Source organism: Paramisgurnus dabryanus, chromosome 2 (assembly GCF_030506205.2).
Source record: "Paramisgurnus dabryanus chromosome 2, PD_genome_1.1, whole genome shotgun sequence".
Lineage (NCBI taxonomy): Eukaryota > Metazoa > Chordata > Actinopteri > Cypriniformes > Cobitidae > Paramisgurnus > Paramisgurnus dabryanus.
The window spans coordinates 25,101,222-25,119,226 of record NC_133338.1 but is presented as its reverse complement, the minus strand read 5'-3'; the positions used below and the strand labels follow the sequence as shown (position 1 = coordinate 25,119,226).

Below are 18,005 nucleotides of genomic sequence, written 5' to 3'. Positions count from 1 at the left end.
TTCCATTTGAACTCCCCAACCAATATAACAAGCTTTGGCTCTGGTACTTTAAATGCCAAGTATACTGCAACCTTTAAACATACCATCTAAACATTAATGATTCACGAGCGATGATGCACATAAATAAAAGGGAGGACAATAATGAGCATGTAGCCTTTTTCATATGAACTTGTTTAAATTAATTTAATCAGCATTATGTACAGAACAACAGCTGGCCAACAAATACAGGATACATGAGGGAATACAAAACACAAATAGTTCCCTTTAAACTATTATGTCTAACTTAAGAAAATGTCAGAAAAAAATCAAGAGTGCAGCTTTCTTTCACTCAATCTCATGCATTGAGCAAATAAATCGAGAACAAAAGACTTCCCTACAGATTTAGATCATACTCGGATCTTTAAAATGTTACAAAGCAAAACCTAAATGCCCGTTACAAACGAAACAAACAAACAAAATAAGAAATTAGATACATAAGAGGATGTTCAAATAATTACCTAGTTACCAAAACCATCATTTGTTTCTCATTACTTTCCATTTTATAAAACTGTCAATTTTTACACTGAATAAAATAATTCTACTTTACAACAATAGAACTTTCAACAGTAAAATAGGTTTTGTTTTGAGGTAATAACATAGTTCTGGTACTTGTACAAAATAAAAATAGATCTTTTGTCATTTCTCCCCTAAAAACAACCAACCCCAAATGGTTTGTTTGTTTATTGAACATTTTCTTCTTCACACACACACTATGGTTTAAACTTCATATCCTCATTGAGGTCAAAGTCTTTAGAAGTTCAGTTTTCGGAGGCAGCATTAGCAACATCTCACAGTAACCCCCGTAATGTTTTCAGTTACTCAATACCCCACATCAGTGACGGCTCCTATAATGGAAAAAAAAACTGATTTGAGGACAGCTCCACCAACTATCCTGTCCTACCGAAATGACTATGCAGTATTTTAATGCTATGTCTCTTTGGGAGCAATACTGTCAACCCCATTAGAGACCGAATCATATAGCTTTCCGTGGCAACTGCACATCGTTTTAAAGGGGCAACCCAAAGCTACCAGTATGTAGGGCTTGGAGTAGTAGCATTCGCTCCTCACCGAGTTCACCAGACGAGGAATCAACCCGTCACCAAACACCCGGTAAATGGAAATCACTAGCGCTGCCATGACGAAAAACAATGTTTCGTTATAAAATATACACCTGAAAACCTCAGATATGAGTCAAGGCACAGAAATGGTCGGTCACTCCCTTAAAAAAAACCCTGGTTGAGTTCAAAAATCTAGTCAAATGTTCAGGACACTTTCCAACCATATTGTTCACTCACCTATGACTTTTTTTTTAAATTAAGATATTTACTTCACGCATCTGCTTCCTCGACCTCTCATGGTCAGCCTTCAATCCATCACAAGCTTAAACCGACATATGAAACGATTGCTCTTCCAAAGGCTGATGACCCTGCTTGACACTGGATTGACTAGATATGTTGACTAAAGTTAATAGCACTCCAAAAACAGTAAGACCAGCACTCGGTCTCTAAAACCCTACAGACGCTATCTTCAGTGCTCAACATTCAAAAATGTTTCAACTCTTCTCCAGGTCAGATCTAGACACACTATAGATCCTTAATAACATACATAACACATCAGCTAAATCACATCCACCCAACTCAATCACTTTTAGTCGTCACATGACCATTCCAAATAGTATCCAAGTGGATTCTGGGATACGCGTACACAATTTCAATCACTTCCGTCCATGGTATGCAGCACAAAAAAACAGCACTGTTACTTTAAGGCGTTTTTGCGCGATGAAGGCTGTACTGTGGTTTATTGCATAATTGTTTTGTTACTCGTCGTAATCGACGTCACTACTGTGTGTTACCGTATTATTACTATTGCTATGTACAAACGTTCAAAGTCCGTAACAGTTTGCGAGTGAAATCAAAATGGCGTTTGTAAGTGTGTGAGGTGCTGATTGGGCGTGGCAGCGTTGGGGGTGGAGCTGTTTGTCAAGTGGGTGGAGGATGGGGCGGAGTCTGTGAGCTGCAGTTCCTCCAGTTTCTTCAGGTACTGATCCCTCAATGCTAATAGCTCCTTGTAACGCTGCTCCACTGGACTCTGTTGCTGAAATGCATAAAAATGCACACAAATGAGAAAAACAATAACCACACGGGGGCAGCAAAACACTCGCTTACAGCAAAACATGAAAATGTATGGAGGCTGTAGATGTTCGGCGCAATGCGGAAGTGATTTGATGGATTTGAGCACGCAGTGGGTGGAGTCAACCCCATTTGTGGACATCTAGCAGCAAAATCTGGATGTGAGCCACAAATGGACAATATATAAATGAATGCCAAGCAGCAGAGTTGTGTTTGTGGCATTACAGCATCTTTGATTTGTGGATCTTTATCAACTGTTTTTTGCATTTCTAATTTTGTCTACATCAAAACACATCTTTGACCATCTGGAATACAAGTTTTGATTTGGGTATTTCTCATCAGTGTAAGTAAGAATCTCTAGTTTTACACTAAAAAGGCAGCCAGTACTTATACAAAACATATTGGATATAACAAGATTGAGCACTGCTATTACTATGAATATGGGACAATGCATCGCTTTATATGGCCACTCTGAAATCAGAAGTCCCACCTTCCAGTTAAATTAACCAATCATCAATCAATAAATACTGATTCTCTGAGGAAGGGGCTCTATAGACAGTTGCATGAGGCACTTGTCCACATGTATGAATGCAAGTGGATTAAACGACTTTAAAAGTAGGCGTTTGTTAGAGATGCACCAATTGCAATTTTCTTGGCCGATCCCGAAGTTGTGACCTGCCGCTATCGATTTTTGCAGATTCTGATTGTAGTTGCGACCTGCTGCTACCAATTTTTGCAGATTCTGATTTTCTTCTAAAGCCCGGTGCACACTGTGAGATTTCAGCCACAATTTAGCTTTCTGGGACAAATTTTGAAATCCTAAAAGATTCCTGGAATCCTAGGCTAAAATATGCCATCTTTGAATGCTAGTTTGACATGTTCACAGATAGCCGATTAATGACCATTGCGACCAAAATTCCTCCAGAAAAATTCTGGCAGTGTCAGAAATTTAGATACACAATCCTGCTGTGTGACATCTCCCTACGACAACCAGCAGATCAAGAACCAATAGAAGCATAGAACTCGATGACGCAATTAGTGCGAAACCAACAAACCAACACAGACAAATGTATGTCGAAAATAGTGGACATACGCGCTAGAAATACAAATGCCAGGTACTCGTTTCCTTCGTTTTATCTTCTTTTATGCTTGAGACAAGTCATGATTATAATGAACGGTAGATGTTGTTTCGGTTTGCTAGCCTTCGCTTCAGTGTGTGTTCGCCCAGCCGTTGCCGATCATTGACATAAAACTACACATCCGATTTTTTTTAAGTCTTTAAAGTCGCCATGAAACGGAAGTAGCGATTGCCTTATTTTCCCCGTGGTGACGTATATCCGAATGAAACGGCTTTTGAGATGAAATAAGGCAGGGCTGGATTTGAATTTGTCCATCGAGATCTGATTGGATCGTTTGAAGTTGGGTCGTGTTGCTAATTGCTAATCACTGCGATCTTCTCCCGGACCCCGCCCACCTGCCATACTTTTGAACGGAAGTGAAGAGAGATCGTTTTGAGGAGGGGAGGAGATTTGCATTTTTGATTAAAGATTATGAGCACACACGAATTTTTAAAAAATAATGAAGCTCACAGATAAGTCATTTGTTAATAATACCACACTATTAAAAATACATATATAGTTTTTCATTTCAATTTCATTGCGACTTTAAACTCGTACAGTCCTAAAGGACTATTTAAAATCTCACAGTGTATACCAGGCTTAATTGACAGCATATAGGCTACAAACAAAAATCCACTTTTATTTAAAAAAATAAATAAAAAATTTCATCATTAAAGATATTATTACACATTGCACTTTTACTGAAACTACAGTGTGCTGGCGTCCTCGTGCAGGCTATCAGGTTAAACTACATGATCTTCTTTCATTTAAAAAGATCTCAAAATAAAGTGCTCTCAAACTCATTTAGGCTCACTGAAATTATGTTACATGTCCAAAAATCACATACAGTTGCACAGCTGTGGTTAGAAGCATAGTTCCTAGTTAGAATGACAGGCAGACTAAGACTGATCATGCTTTTGAACAAAATAAGCAAGCACACACAGTGCATCTTAAAACCACGTCCATCAGGGGAAAACAATCCATCCGTCTCTATTGACTTTGTATTGCGTGAGGCTGCCTCCTTGTCATTTCTGGGTTATAACAAAAAACAGAACAATGCCTAAAAGCTGCTGTGTGACAGCATGTAGAGCTAACAAGCTAAAAAACCCAGAAATAAGTTTTTATAAGCTGTTGACCCCCAAAAAATAGCGTTTAAAGACACAAAAGTGGAAATAGGCAACTTGTCATAGTACTACTATTAGTAGAACTACGCCCACCGGAGACAGGACATACACAAAAAAAAATGCTTAGCTTGCAGAAATATTACATATAAAACTGACATTTGGATATTTGACTTACCAGTGACAAAATGTTTACTGCGGACAGTGGTATACTTAGTGTCAGGATCCCACAATTTACCCATTCTTTCTGCTGACGCTTCACGCCTTATTGCCTGTATCCACTTTTGTCTCCTTAAAGGCTGGGTTTTAAGGCTCGGTAGCTTATAAAAACTTATTTCTGGGTTTTTTAGCTTGTTAGCTGTACACCCTGTCACACAGCAGCTTTTAGGCATTGTTCTGTTTTTTGTCATAAGCCAGAAATGACAAGAAGGGCAGCCTCATGCAATACAAAGGCAATGGAGATGTTGGGATTGTTTCCCCCCAGTGGGCATGGTTTTCAAATTATCATAAATGCGCTCTGTTTCTATATCCGTCATTCTAAATATATACAAATTCCATTTCATGTCTTTTAAGTTGTAAACAAAATAAAAAACTGTTTTTGAAAATTGCGCACATGCGCAGAGCTCCGAGCTTTAAGACGCTGGGGAATCCATGGGATGAGTGACGCAGACAAAAACTTGCGAATGAATGAATTATCTTATATCTAGAGAACTAAAACACGGCAACCAAGCGTGCCGCACAAGCCCTGAAAAGTGAAGCCAAACCGTCTTGATTGCCCCCCAGTGACTGGTCCCAGTATAGGTCATAAACCCCGCCTCCCCCATGTTATTCAATGGGACTTGAGACCAACTAAACTATTTAATTACACTTCAGTCTTTTTTCCGAAGCTGGTTTCTGTCATTTACTGTAGCTTTCATTACGCTGATGTAAATTCAAGTGTTTGTTTTTTAAAATAAGTTTGTTTTTAGTTAGTTTTTTAATGCTATAAAAACAGTGGTTTCAAGTCATGATTGACAGCTGTGATATGCGCATTCTGCTCACTACTGCGCAGGACTGCTCCTGAAATCGCTACTGCGCATATTCAGACCCAAGATTTCAGCGCCGTATCGGGACACTGGCGGCTTCACTTTTCACCAATGAAAGAGAGCGAACCGGCGTCGTCCATCTTTTTTTACAGTCTATGACGGCAACAAAAGCAGTCTTTAGATGCGATGCATGTTATTTACAGCAATAATCTGACATTAAATCGATCTGAACAGATTAATCAGTACCCCACCCCCTACTTGACATCATCAACTACAGTATATTGAAACAGTCGTGACAAGCTAGTTAGTTTCTCCAACTATGCATCGTACTATGGTGGTTCATTGAGTGATGTCATTGTCTACGCACCCTGTCTACGGGGCGTGTGAACTTGTGAAAAAATATAATTTGCGGATGGGGGCCAGAAATCAACATAGGCACAGCAGACTACATAGGCGGTTCGGGTCGCGGCCTTTATGTAAATCTGCTTGCGCAACCGACAACAAAGGACCGGCTCAGAATCGAAATGTCGTGAGATTATGCGTAAAATCGTCCAATTCCGGTCTCTGGTCGGTCAATCGGTGCATCTCTATTGTTTGTAGCTGAAACTGCTGAATGTAGCATTTATTTACATATATATCTATGATCCGAGTTGGTGCAAAAGTTTAGACATGCGGAGTAATTTGCATATCTATGATTCGAGCGGTGCAATTGTAATTTGCATATTCATAGTTCCTTGTATACTAAATGAGGCAAGTGTGTAGAGCTACATTCATGCTGTTTTAAAGCATAAAGAAGCTACAGTCACAGGAAAAACATTTACATATGCTAAATGATAAACTACAGGGGGACTTTAAGGATTATTAATTCTAATAATATTGTAACCCAACAGTAAAGGAATGTGTGTGTGTTGATGAAGAAGGTTTGAGTGACATTTCGCTGCAATGTACGTAATTACTGGAGGGAAAAAGAGAGAGAGGATTTTCTGCACCACTGAATGAGAAGCGCACACACACACATACACCCAAAGGCAAAAACACACAATACAGACACATAAACATCTCTCATGTCACACGTGTGGTCATGTACAAGTCTACAAAATAGCCACAGATAAATAATGTTTAGCTGGACTGTCAGATTTCTGTTGATACCTGATGTTGTATGCGAGGGTTCCACCTGATGTAATAAGTCACCCACAGCTCTAGGTGGCGCATACTTGCTACGGGGTAAAGCACACGACTGGACTCCGGCGTGTAGAAAGGGTTTACATACGAGGATGTGTCACTGTTGATGAAAGACCACAGAGACACCGTCTTTGTCCGGACGTTCTAAAGAATCAAATAGCAGAGACAAAAAGAAACGATATGGAATACTAAATATAAGCAACAATAACTTATACAGATATAGAAAGTACAGATGCAAATGAATTGTTAAGACACTTGTAAAACAGAAGTGGCTGTTAAGGTGTTGAATATATATAGAGTCAATGTGAGGTGTTAGCAGCACTGCTTTACAGCAGCTGTAAAGAAAGACTGTGCTCTCTAACACTGTTGTTGTGGTGAACGACTCTGGAGGGCCGACAGAATGAATGTTTCATCTCCCCAAAGTGCATCTACTCTGACTGAGAGCCAGTGAAGCATCTCTTTTACTCATGCTCTACTTCACACAATGAGCGGAGAGAGAAATAATAGGCAATGTGTGTAAGAGAACGAGAGAGCAGAGGCCAATATATCCCAATGATGCCAGTGAGGAAAATGGGATTTTTGAGACAAAGGTGTGATGAAGTCAAAATTCTAGAGGTAAAACGAAGCACATTTTAGTTAATCTTGCCGGCATTTTCGTAACATATTAAGCAGTGATAAAGAGACATACACACAGGGCAGATTAATCTGATGATATACGTGCTATTAAATAACGAAGGAATGTTATGGTTAGTGTTGTACATGTAGAGTTTGGTTCCAAAACGCAATAAACGGCATTTAAAAAAATTGTTATCGACAATTACACCTGGTTATTATTACAAAGTAAATTCTTAAATTTATGCACAATTCGATATCTGCCGTGTTATGCGGTCATCTTTTCTCCATTTTTCAAAAACACAATAAACGCCACTCTTCCTTTCGCTGCAGAATGCAATAAATCAACTTAACCAATCACAGCGCACCATTCCACCCATTGTAAACAATGATGGTGGCGCTTTGAATATACACAGAATCCTAGTTTTCCTCATCTACTTTGTACATCATGATCAACAAACCAATTTTTTTTATTTTGATGGCATTGATAAACCTGTTGTGGTTTTCTGTGGCAGGGAAGAAACCTAAGCCATCAAAATCTAATAATTTACGCAAGAGGCACTCGAGCGAAGGAAAATTCCGGCTGTTGCTTGTTCTCCCGATAGCATCAAGCTTCTGTCATGCTAACACATTGACCCCAGGGGATCTTAAGAAAAACTTTACATTATTTTACTCAAGGAAAATCGAGCAGGACCAAAACATTTTACAGCTGATCGCTGTCAAAAAAGTTCAGCAATGACGTCCCAAGGATGACAGCAGCAATGACAATGTTCTTAATATGACTAATCAGTGTATACCATTAGTCAACTAAATAAATATAACATGACAAAGATGAATGCACATTTATATATTGATTCAATAGATTTATAGCATTTTGAAAAAAAGATGCTTATGTGAACGTTTGTAACAGAAAATAGTGCTTTTCATCTAGTCACTTTCTTGGTATAGAAAACACATTTTCTAACAAAATTAGTCAAAATGGATTTATTACGTTTTGGAACCAAACTCTTCACATGTTCAAGGCTTGTAAGCAATGTGGTCACAGCCAAATTGTCACTGTTTGTGAGGTGCATGCATGTGTGTTTTGTGATTTCTTACATTGTTATCACGGACACTCTCGCAGTTGTAGAGGAAAGTGCCAAAGCGGCAGCTGTACAGGTGATCCAAGATTACCACCAGGAGACGTTCGTTAAACTCAAATGCTGTTGGGAACTGCAGATGTTAGAGAGAGAGAGATATACGGTGAACAGATCATCAAAAGCAAAGCTTATTTATTGCAGCATGGTAAAGTTCGCCCAAACATATTCTATATGTTCTGTAAAATTTGATTTAACTCCAATTTCATAGTCTTTCCCATTACCAGAGCTGTCAAATCCCATTCACGGTTATGCTGTGTGAAGACGGTGTGTTTGGCATCAGTGATGATGAACTCCGCTTTTTTCCAAATTATGTTAAATAGGCGAATTAAATTTGTGAGCACCGGTGGAGGAGAGGGTTTTTTAGTAAATAGTCAGTGGAATTTCCATCCGTTTTATGTCTTTGAAAGACTTCAACAGCAACGCACTCCTTATAAAGTACTTTTTTTGGGTTGGTTTTGTGCTTTTTGAAGCTAGCTGTAGGGCTGGGTGATATACCTAAAAGTTGATATCTCAACTTTGTCTTTAAAGGGATAGCTCACCCTACAAAAATGTGCTGTTTATTTACTCACCCTCAGGCCATCAGATATCATAACGCTAATGTCGTAAATAACGTTCAATGCATTGCAAAAACTGATCGACTGGCTTTACAAGATGTCAATATGTCACCAATAGGTCACCAGGAGTCATAGGGCTTACTTTTGTATTTAAAGGGGACATATCATGAAAATCTGATTTTTCCAAGTGCTATAATTGGGTCCCCAGTGCTTCTATCAACATAGAAAATGTGATAAAGAACAACCCAAGAACTTAGGTTTGGTAAACCATTCTCTGCAAGCATCTAAAAAAATAGAAATTTAAATTTTGCTCCCCTGTGATGTCAGAAGGGGATAATACAGCCTCCTAATCTGCACTATCAAACCACGGCACTGCCATTTAGGCCAGAGATCAGCTCATTTGCATTTTAGAGGACACAACCAAAAATAATACATTTTTGCTCACCCCTACAAAGTGCCAATTTTAACATGCTATAATAAATCATCTATATGGTATTAGGGCTGGGTATTGGCAAGGGCCTCATGGTACGATACATATCACGATACATGGCCATGACACAGTGTATCACGATACGATACGATACATTGCATGTTGCGATACATTGCAATACTTTTGCTTTTTTATCAAAAATGTACAAATAATAGAGCTTAATTTTTTTTCTTTTTTTTAAGCCAAAGTGCTTCCACATGTTGGCTTTGAAAGCTGCAGGTGTTTTTAAATTTTCTGCCATTTTCTCACTCCCGCTAACTTCTGAGAAATTGGCCGAATATGACAGACTATTGGACAGCGACAACTATAGCAGCAGCGGAGGAGGTCGTTTGACGCACAAAGAGGGATTTGATAAATGTTTAAAATACCGACAGTAGAGACTGAAATATCGGCATAATACCGTGCAAATTATCACGGTAGTAAGGTGTATCGATATTTTTACACAGCCCAATATGCTATGTTAAGCTAAAACTTCACATACGTACTTTGGGGACACCAAAAGATTTATTTGACATTTTAAAAAAAGTCTTTTGAAATGTCTCATTTAATATTTTTGCTTCTTGAACTCTCAAAGTGGCAGAAACCGTTGACTTCACAGAGCACTGGGCTTTCTGCCAAATATCTTCTTTATTGTTCTGCTAAGGAAAAAATGTCACCAATATATCCTATGTATGGATGTTCATTTCAGTTAATTTACCGTCCGACTGCCGCAGCTTGTTAACTGAACATTAACCGTTAACTGATAAGATTTTAATAATAAATAGCCAGTGAGTAAAAATACAGTTGAAGGCTGTCTGTGACCCAGTAAAAACAATACAACAGATCAACAACAGAACCAGGATTCATACATTATCAAATGTGCACGCCACATTACATTACACAATAAGTCCAGAGGATTAATATCCAAAGTAGGCAGATTGTCTCTTTTTCATCTACCACAGTGGCCATTTCTAAAGCAAGAAATATTTTGTAAAGTTTGGCTATTTTGTCTTCTTTTTCTGTTTGTGCAAAAATGGTCAGGGTCTAGGACCGAGGCGATCAGCAAAGGTCTGGCCACTAATAATATGTGCGTGCAGCTTCCAAACCATACTTAAGCATAAACACATATGCAGAACAAATGATTTCTCACACAAAGTATTACTTACAGAATTATTACTTTACAGAACATGCACAGATTAAGGATAGAAAATTTATGAAATGTCTGTAGCCATGTGTTGATGCACCGTGCGTTAAAGGGATACTTCACTTTTTTTGAAAATAATCTCATTTTCCAGGTTCCCTAGAGTTAAACATTTGATTTTTCATTTTCCATTCAAAAGATCTCCGGGTCTGGCGGTACCACTTTTAGCATAACTTGGCATAATCCATTGAATCTGATTTGACAATTAGCATCATGCTAAAAAATAACCAGAGTTTCGATATTAATTGCTACTTAAAACAACTCTTCTGTAGTTATATCGTGTACCGAAAAATTTAAGTTGCAATTTTCTTTAAAAAATTTCAATTGATATTATGCACTGCCCGAAAATAGCCCCTGCTATTAAAAGTTACAAGGGGACTATTTTCGGGCACTGCGTAATATTGTTGCGGCTGCTGCAGCTATGTTACGGCAGCAAATTCCTTGATTATTACGCCAGTTTGAGAGTATAGTTCCTAGCCATATCGGCATAGAAAAAAATCACAACTTTTAATTTTATGCCAGTAATTACAGAAGAGTCAAGTTTTAAATAGGAAAAATATCAAAACTCTTTGGGGTTTTTTAGCGCAATGCTAATGGTCTAATCAGATTCAATGAATTATGCTAAGCTATGCTAAAAGTGGTAGCGCCAGACTCGGAGATCAGCTGAATGGATTCCAAAACTGTAAAAATCAAATGTTTAACTCTAGGGAGCTGGAAATTACCCTATTTTCAAAAAAAGTGTAGTATCGCTTTAACATTTTTTTATCTGATAGTATTAATCGGTCATAAATTATTACCTTTGATTAAAGCTTAATATGAGCATACCTAATTGGATTGTGTAAATAAACAGCATTTTCTTATTTATGGGTGAACTATCCCTTTAAATTTTAAATTCAAAAACACAAAAATGCAGACCTAGTGATCACGTACTACTGTTTATAACATTAACACATGTAAATGTTACTTGAAGAGCTGAAAGACATTGGTTGTGCTGACACCCTTCCTCATGTTTTCATGCACACCTTGCAAATGATGTCATTTTGAACAGGGACTTTCTCATCATTCACTCCTGTCTTTCTTTCCACACTTGTATCACCCGCTGTTACAGTTTTGCTAATGAAGAGTTACATTTTGTGCTACTCGTGAGATATAAAGGAGGAGGAAAATTATCTATGAGTGCTATCCAAATTTTATAATGCAGTGGAAATATGTATTTTATTTTTAAACCTGTAGCACTTGAAAATATCTAAACAATATATCAGCAAACCCAAGCTACTGTAGATGTGTAAAACAGTGTGCAAAATATTCCCTTTTGTGTTACATGAACAAGAAACTTCCTTAAAGATAATAATCTTGATATACATTAAGACAATGTGTTAACATGGTTTAACCCTTAGATTCATACCTGCTTAGTCATTTGCCAGACACAGTCGATGAATTGCACAAAGATAGGTGATCTGTCCTGATCTGCATGGTTTTTATCTCCATGTCCGATTCTCTGTATGCACAAATACACAATATGAAGTTATTAATTGTGCTAAGCTTCAATTGTTACATAAAAACAAAGCAATTTACCCAGATTTATGCTTTATCAAACTCTGTCAAAACAATCGGTATGTTGGTTGACCAATCACAAATACTGTCTATGTTTTTGCTTAATTAAGCTTCAAAATCATTAAACACTCTGGTAAGACTTGCCGAAGCGAATTTGTGTCCGAAGCTGACCCATTCCTTCTCCAGCAGCACCTGGAACCCCCGGAGAGTTCTGTAGTAGGAGTCCAGCATCAGCATGGACAGAGAGGTGAGCTGAGCCGTACGGTCCCAGCCGTCACTGCAGTGAACCACCACAGAGTTTCCAGACGACACCTTATCAGCCACCTGGATGGCCCCCGATAACACCAGCTAGAACAGGTGGATGGGATGGGGTTAGACAGAAACATGAAAAGATCTCGCAAATATAGCAGTTCTGTTTGCTTCATTATTGTAGGAAGAGGTGTGAGAACAAAATTGAAAAAAAAAAAAATAGTGAATTAATTTTACTGTGGTTGTGACTATGCCTCTTGTTTTAGATTTGTAATCCAAGTCGGTTCTCTAAAGTTACATTGGTACCAAACCACATTTGAAAAAGCTCCCCATGTGTATCTATTTAAACTAATAAAGTGCACATATTATGCCTATTTTTACAAGATGAAATATAAGTCTCATGTGTGCCTAGAATGTGTCTGAAGTTTTAGCTCAAAATACCCCAGAGATCATTTATTATAGCATGTCCAAAATGCCCCAATTTGGTTGGAAGCAAAACCGCTGTTTTTATGTCTGTACCTTGAAATGCAAATGAGCTACTGCCACCACTCCCTAACCAACAGACAGTGAGCACTTTCGGTTAAAAATAGATCTGATTCCTGTGAATACAGTATGTAACAATATATGTAGCCACATTAACGTTACAATGTGCTAACAAACACATTTAGAAAAGTTTTTGAGTAAAAGTAACCGGTCAGTCAGTGGCTATGGGTGGGGCTTTATCAGTGTGACATCACATTAAGAAGAGAATCAAAAGTGCATGTCTAATGAGACTCCTCTGGTTTAATGAGGATTAATAAAGTAATATTTTTTTTATTGTGAGGTGGTTGTGTTCACACATTTATGTCCAAACTCCTTGCAAAAGTGGATTTTGCATAATATGTGTCCTTTAAAACAGGATGTTTGGATGACACCAATCGAAGGGCTCGTCTCTTAAAGGGACACTCCACTTTTTTTGAAAATATGCTAATTTTTCAGCTCCCTAGAGTTTAACATTTGATTTTTACAGTTTTGTAATCCATTCAGCTGATCTTCGGGTCTAGCGATAGCACATTTAGCATAGCTTAGCATAATCCATTGAATCTGATTAGACCGTTAGCATCGCACTCAAAAATAACCAAAGAGTTTCAATATCTTTCCTATTTAAAACTTGACTCTTCTGTAGTTACATCGTGTATTAAGGCCGACTATGATATTACACAGTGCCCGAAAATAGTCTCCAGCTATTAAAAGTTACCAAGGGGACTATTTTCGGGCGCTGCGTAATACCATTGCGCCTGCTGCAGCAATGGTACAGCAGCAAAGTCCTTGACTATTTAACCGGAATAAGAGTATAGTTCCTAGCCATATCGGCCTAAAAAAAAAATCGCAACTTTTAATTTTCCGTCGGCCTTAGTACACTATGTAGCTAAAGAAGAGTCAAGTTTTAAATAGGAAAAATATCGAAAAACTTTGGTTATTTTTAAGCGTGATGCTAATGGTCTAATCAGAATCAATGGATTATGCTAAGCTATGCTAAAAGTGGTACCGCCAGACCCAGAGATCAGCTGAATGGATTCCAAAACGGTAAAAATCTAATGTTTAACTCTAGGGGAAAATAAGTATATTTTCAAAAAAAGTGGAGTGTCCCTTTAAATAGTTGTAGTTACGCCTTGGCCATGAAGTATGATATGCTACTTGATGATGGTTAAAATTAGCTACTGAGACATTGAAGAGCCACTGCAAAGTATAAAAAGTTCTGTGAGGAAGAGAGGTAGTAGGATCAGGAAACAATACAGGTCAAACTCAAACCTGAATCCCCGTGGGAGCACACAATAAACACGTATTATAGTTCAATAAACAGTTTTCCAATCACAATATCATGCACGAATGTTATGACAAACCTTGATATGTTCTAGCCAGTGCGTCGACTCCAGGCTGGACAGCCAATGAGACTCTTCCACATTAGGGTAGACAATGTCCTTTAGTTTCTTTAATGACTCTCTCATAACATGGATATTGTGAATGTCCAGAAAGACCAGTTCAGCATTCTGATATGCATCTTCGCCCTCGTAACCTCCGCCCGTGGCCTGGAGGGTAAGGGTTCAGAGGTCTATACTGGTTAAGGGGCAAGGCATATGATTACATACAAAATCTTTGAACAACTGCTTTGAGACTTATATGTTTACACTAACACCTTGTGTAAGAGAAATTGTTGGATCAATGGGGCCTTGCGAAAATTTTCTTTTAGCGTTCATTGTGTAAAACCGCTGGGTGCACACTGAGGTAGATTTAAGTATGTCCACAGATTGAAAACCATTTGTGTCTACAGATTTGGTGATCAATCCTCCATGTGATGAACAAACTCTTTTTACAGCAAAATAAATTAAAATGTCCCTCTTTCATGCGGGGTATAGATGTTTAAATGAAGTTCTCAACTTTCATTAACCTCCTAAACTTGATGTTCTTGTATTTGAAGCATGTAAATACAGTTTAATAAAGCAATAAACTGTAAGAAGATTGATTCATGCTGCAAAGTATACAACATGTATATATAATCTATCTATCTGTGTCTGTCTCTGTGTGTGTGTGTGTGTGTTTAAATACACACTATATCTGTTTAAACTAAAACCCTGTAACCGAGTCCAGCTATATAAGCAGCTTTGTGGAATCTAACCTTGTTCGCCACAGCATTTACATTGGGCCTGGCGTCGTAAATGGTAAGTTTTGTGGTACCATTGGCCTCGCGGATTAAGTCCAAATAACGCTCATCATCTTTGTTGCGTTTGCCGCTCATGCCCACCAAAGGCTGACTACACCGTGCGATCACAGCGTGGTTGTCCTTATGGAACCATGATAACACCTGAGTGTAGCAGGAAAAAAATCACAGTTTTAGGAGGTAAATATATCATCAAATGCAAGAAGAAAGAACTGACAACCAAGGCGATCCATTATCATCATGCAGAGACACCTAAAAATAATAAATATATGGCACTATTTTCCACTAATGGCAGTACATATGCCTATAAAGGCTGTCGTTTTAGTCACAAGAGCTCACCGGGATGCGGCCGCGAGATCTAAAGGTAGCGACTCGTCTAAGATCTTCCTCAGGAGCTTTATATGGGACAACAAGAAGTGTAGGATAGGTGTCGCACAGCTCGTAGCTCTTATTGATGAAAGTGATCCTCCACTCACTATTTGGTAGACCCTGATGAACGCACAACATGTGTGTCATGTGCACATTAAAACATTACAAAAACAGACATGAAGAAAAAAATGTTTCTTAAGAGTGAGTCCTCACCTGCCTCCTGAACTCCTCCATTGGCTCATAGACGCCCCAACCATTCTCTTCAAACTTCTCCTGACTCAGAAAAGCAAAGAGTTGCTGTGAAGAAAATAAAAAAAGTGAAACCATTAAATCATGTGTTCTTCTGTGGAATGTAGCGCTTCAGAATAAAGTTAAACGTTGAACACTGACCATGCCGTGAGACAGCGGGAAAGCATATTTGAAAAGAATCTCGAAGATGTCTCTTCGACTGTGGCCTTCTTGCTTTAGAGCAAATCGCAGGTTCCTCATGTCCTAACATACGAACACACATATTAAAAAAACTGATTATGAAGCTTTGTCATTCTCTTTAAAAAAAATCACATTTTCATGTTATTCCTGTGACTTTTTATTTTTTTAATAGGAAAAATATTCATTAAAAGGTCATTGTAGTACATGTTCAGCAGTAAAAATCTGGTTTGTGACATTTTTAAATAATTTTATTTTCATATCTGTTCCACCTCATTTTCTTTTGTTTTTGTGGGTGGTACCTTGCATGTGATTTCAAGCCCATAAGAGTTCTCTCCTCGACTGGTAGCTCCGCCCATCTTCTCTATACGGCTTATGACGCCTAAGGGCACATCCAGACTAACTGGTGTTTCCTTGAAAGAGCGAAAGAGAAAGAAAGAAAGAGTGTGAGGAAAGGACATCAACAACCTTACACATGGATTATAAACACCAAAACTTCAACCAGAGTAAAACACAGCATACACATTTTACTCATTGTGAGAAACGGTCCGCTTACATATTTGTGTGATTGCATAACTACATTGGTAACACTTTACAATCAGGTTGTATTTTTTAACAATTAGTTAATGCATTAGCTAACATGAACTATCAATGAACAATACTTCTACATCATTGATTAATCTTAGTTCATGTTAATTTCGCCATGTATTAATACTTTTTTAACACAACAAGTAGTGATGCACCGATGTATCGGCCGCCGATATTTATCGGCCGATTTTTGATGAATTTGAAACCATCGGCATATCGGCAATAGCACGAGAAAGGCCGATACCGATTGTTTATTAATTAACTGCATAAAGAAATCCATTATATGTAAACAACGAGTTAATGTTGTTAATAAAATAAATGCTGAATAGCAAAAACCACCTTGGAAGTTGTCATGCTGTCTTACTTTATTTGTTTTAGCTTAATTTGTGCCTCTCTTATTATGTTGGTCAGTTGAATGTTAATTAGATCCAATCCATGTTCAGTAAAAATATTTGATGCAGAAATAAACTAGCAAATAGACCAACTGTATAGTATTGTTTACAAGTGTTTAATATCGGTATCGGCCAGAAGTTGTCTGTTTAAATCGGTATCGGCCCAAAAAAATCCTATTGGTGCATCCCTAACAACAAGCGTTGTAACTGTTAAAGGGTCCATAACACATGCTGTTTCTGCGTATCTGATGTTTATCTGGAGTACCTATAGAGTAGTATTACATCCTTCATATCAGGTCACGAGTCAACACTTTATAGAACACTGATTGGATAACTTACGATTAACTACATGTTCGTGTCGTTTATATAATATGCACTTACGTGCCTATTTCCAGCATAACGCAGAAGTCTTACCGCATGCAACTCATGACCCAGTTGGAACTTTTCAATGAAATCCAGCGTTAAACAAACACACGCAAAACTCTGCTCATATCCCGGATAAACAAACTATATCCATTGTTTCCATAATGCTGGCTTGCTTCTCCTACTTCCAAAAACACACTTCTTCTTTCGTGCCATTATTGAGTCTTGATATAAAACAAAGCTTACGCGTGAAGTGATGCCTGTAACGTAGGTTCTCAATCCTCGCTCTCCTTCTGATTGACGTGTGGCCGTGGTTTTCCGGTGGAAGTGCCCAAAAAAAGAAGTGATACGTATAGCTTACTCCTGAAATGTCAGCTGGACCCGTAATCGGAAAAAACTTTCTGAAACTTTCCGAACCCTGGCAAAGTGCATTTGGCAACAGAAATACTCTGTTATACATCCAACTGCTTTTTTGACACTTTGCATTTGTTTAGCATGCGTAATCCAACTCTTAAACTCTTTAATCAGAATGCTTGAAATATCGCCAACCAACCCCATTTATGAACATTAATAACTATACTGGCATTAACTAACATTAACAAGAATTGATAGAGGTGAACAACTATATTGTTCATTGTTAGTTCATGCATTTACCAATGTTTACTAATACAACTGTATTGTAAAGTGTTAACAGTCCATTATATAAAACCACTTTAAGGCTATTTTTTCTTTCCTTCTCTCTTAGCCAAGTTTACAGATCCTAGCAACAACAAAAAC

General features: G+C 38.0%; 1 protein-coding gene across 2 annotated transcripts in view; it reads right to left on the bottom strand.

The window, feature by feature from the left end:
• Positions 1 to 169: 169 nt before the first annotated feature.
• mtm1 (myotubularin 1) overlaps positions 170 to 18,005 on the bottom strand; it is a 24,867-nt gene continuing 7,031 nt past the window's right edge. For both annotated transcript variants that reach the window (XM_065248789.2, XM_065248790.2), the window contains exons 5-15: positions 16,188 to 16,298; positions 15,850 to 15,951; positions 15,673 to 15,756; positions 15,430 to 15,579; positions 15,049 to 15,234; positions 14,276 to 14,461; positions 12,288 to 12,491; positions 11,995 to 12,087; positions 8,325 to 8,438; positions 6,582 to 6,758; positions 170 to 2,133 (exon numbers count right to left, since the gene is read on the bottom strand). In XM_065248789.2, the coding sequence (XP_065104861.1) occupies positions 1,951 to 2,133; positions 6,582 to 6,758; positions 8,325 to 8,438; positions 11,995 to 12,087; positions 12,288 to 12,491; positions 14,276 to 14,461; positions 15,049 to 15,234; positions 15,430 to 15,579; positions 15,673 to 15,756; positions 15,850 to 15,951; positions 16,188 to 16,298 (1,590 nt within the window). In that variant the 3' untranslated portion in view covers positions 170 to 1,950. The remainder of the gene's footprint in view (positions 2,134 to 6,581; positions 6,759 to 8,324; positions 8,439 to 11,994; positions 12,088 to 12,287; positions 12,492 to 14,275; positions 14,462 to 15,048; positions 15,235 to 15,429; positions 15,580 to 15,672; positions 15,757 to 15,849; positions 15,952 to 16,187; positions 16,299 to 18,005) is intronic.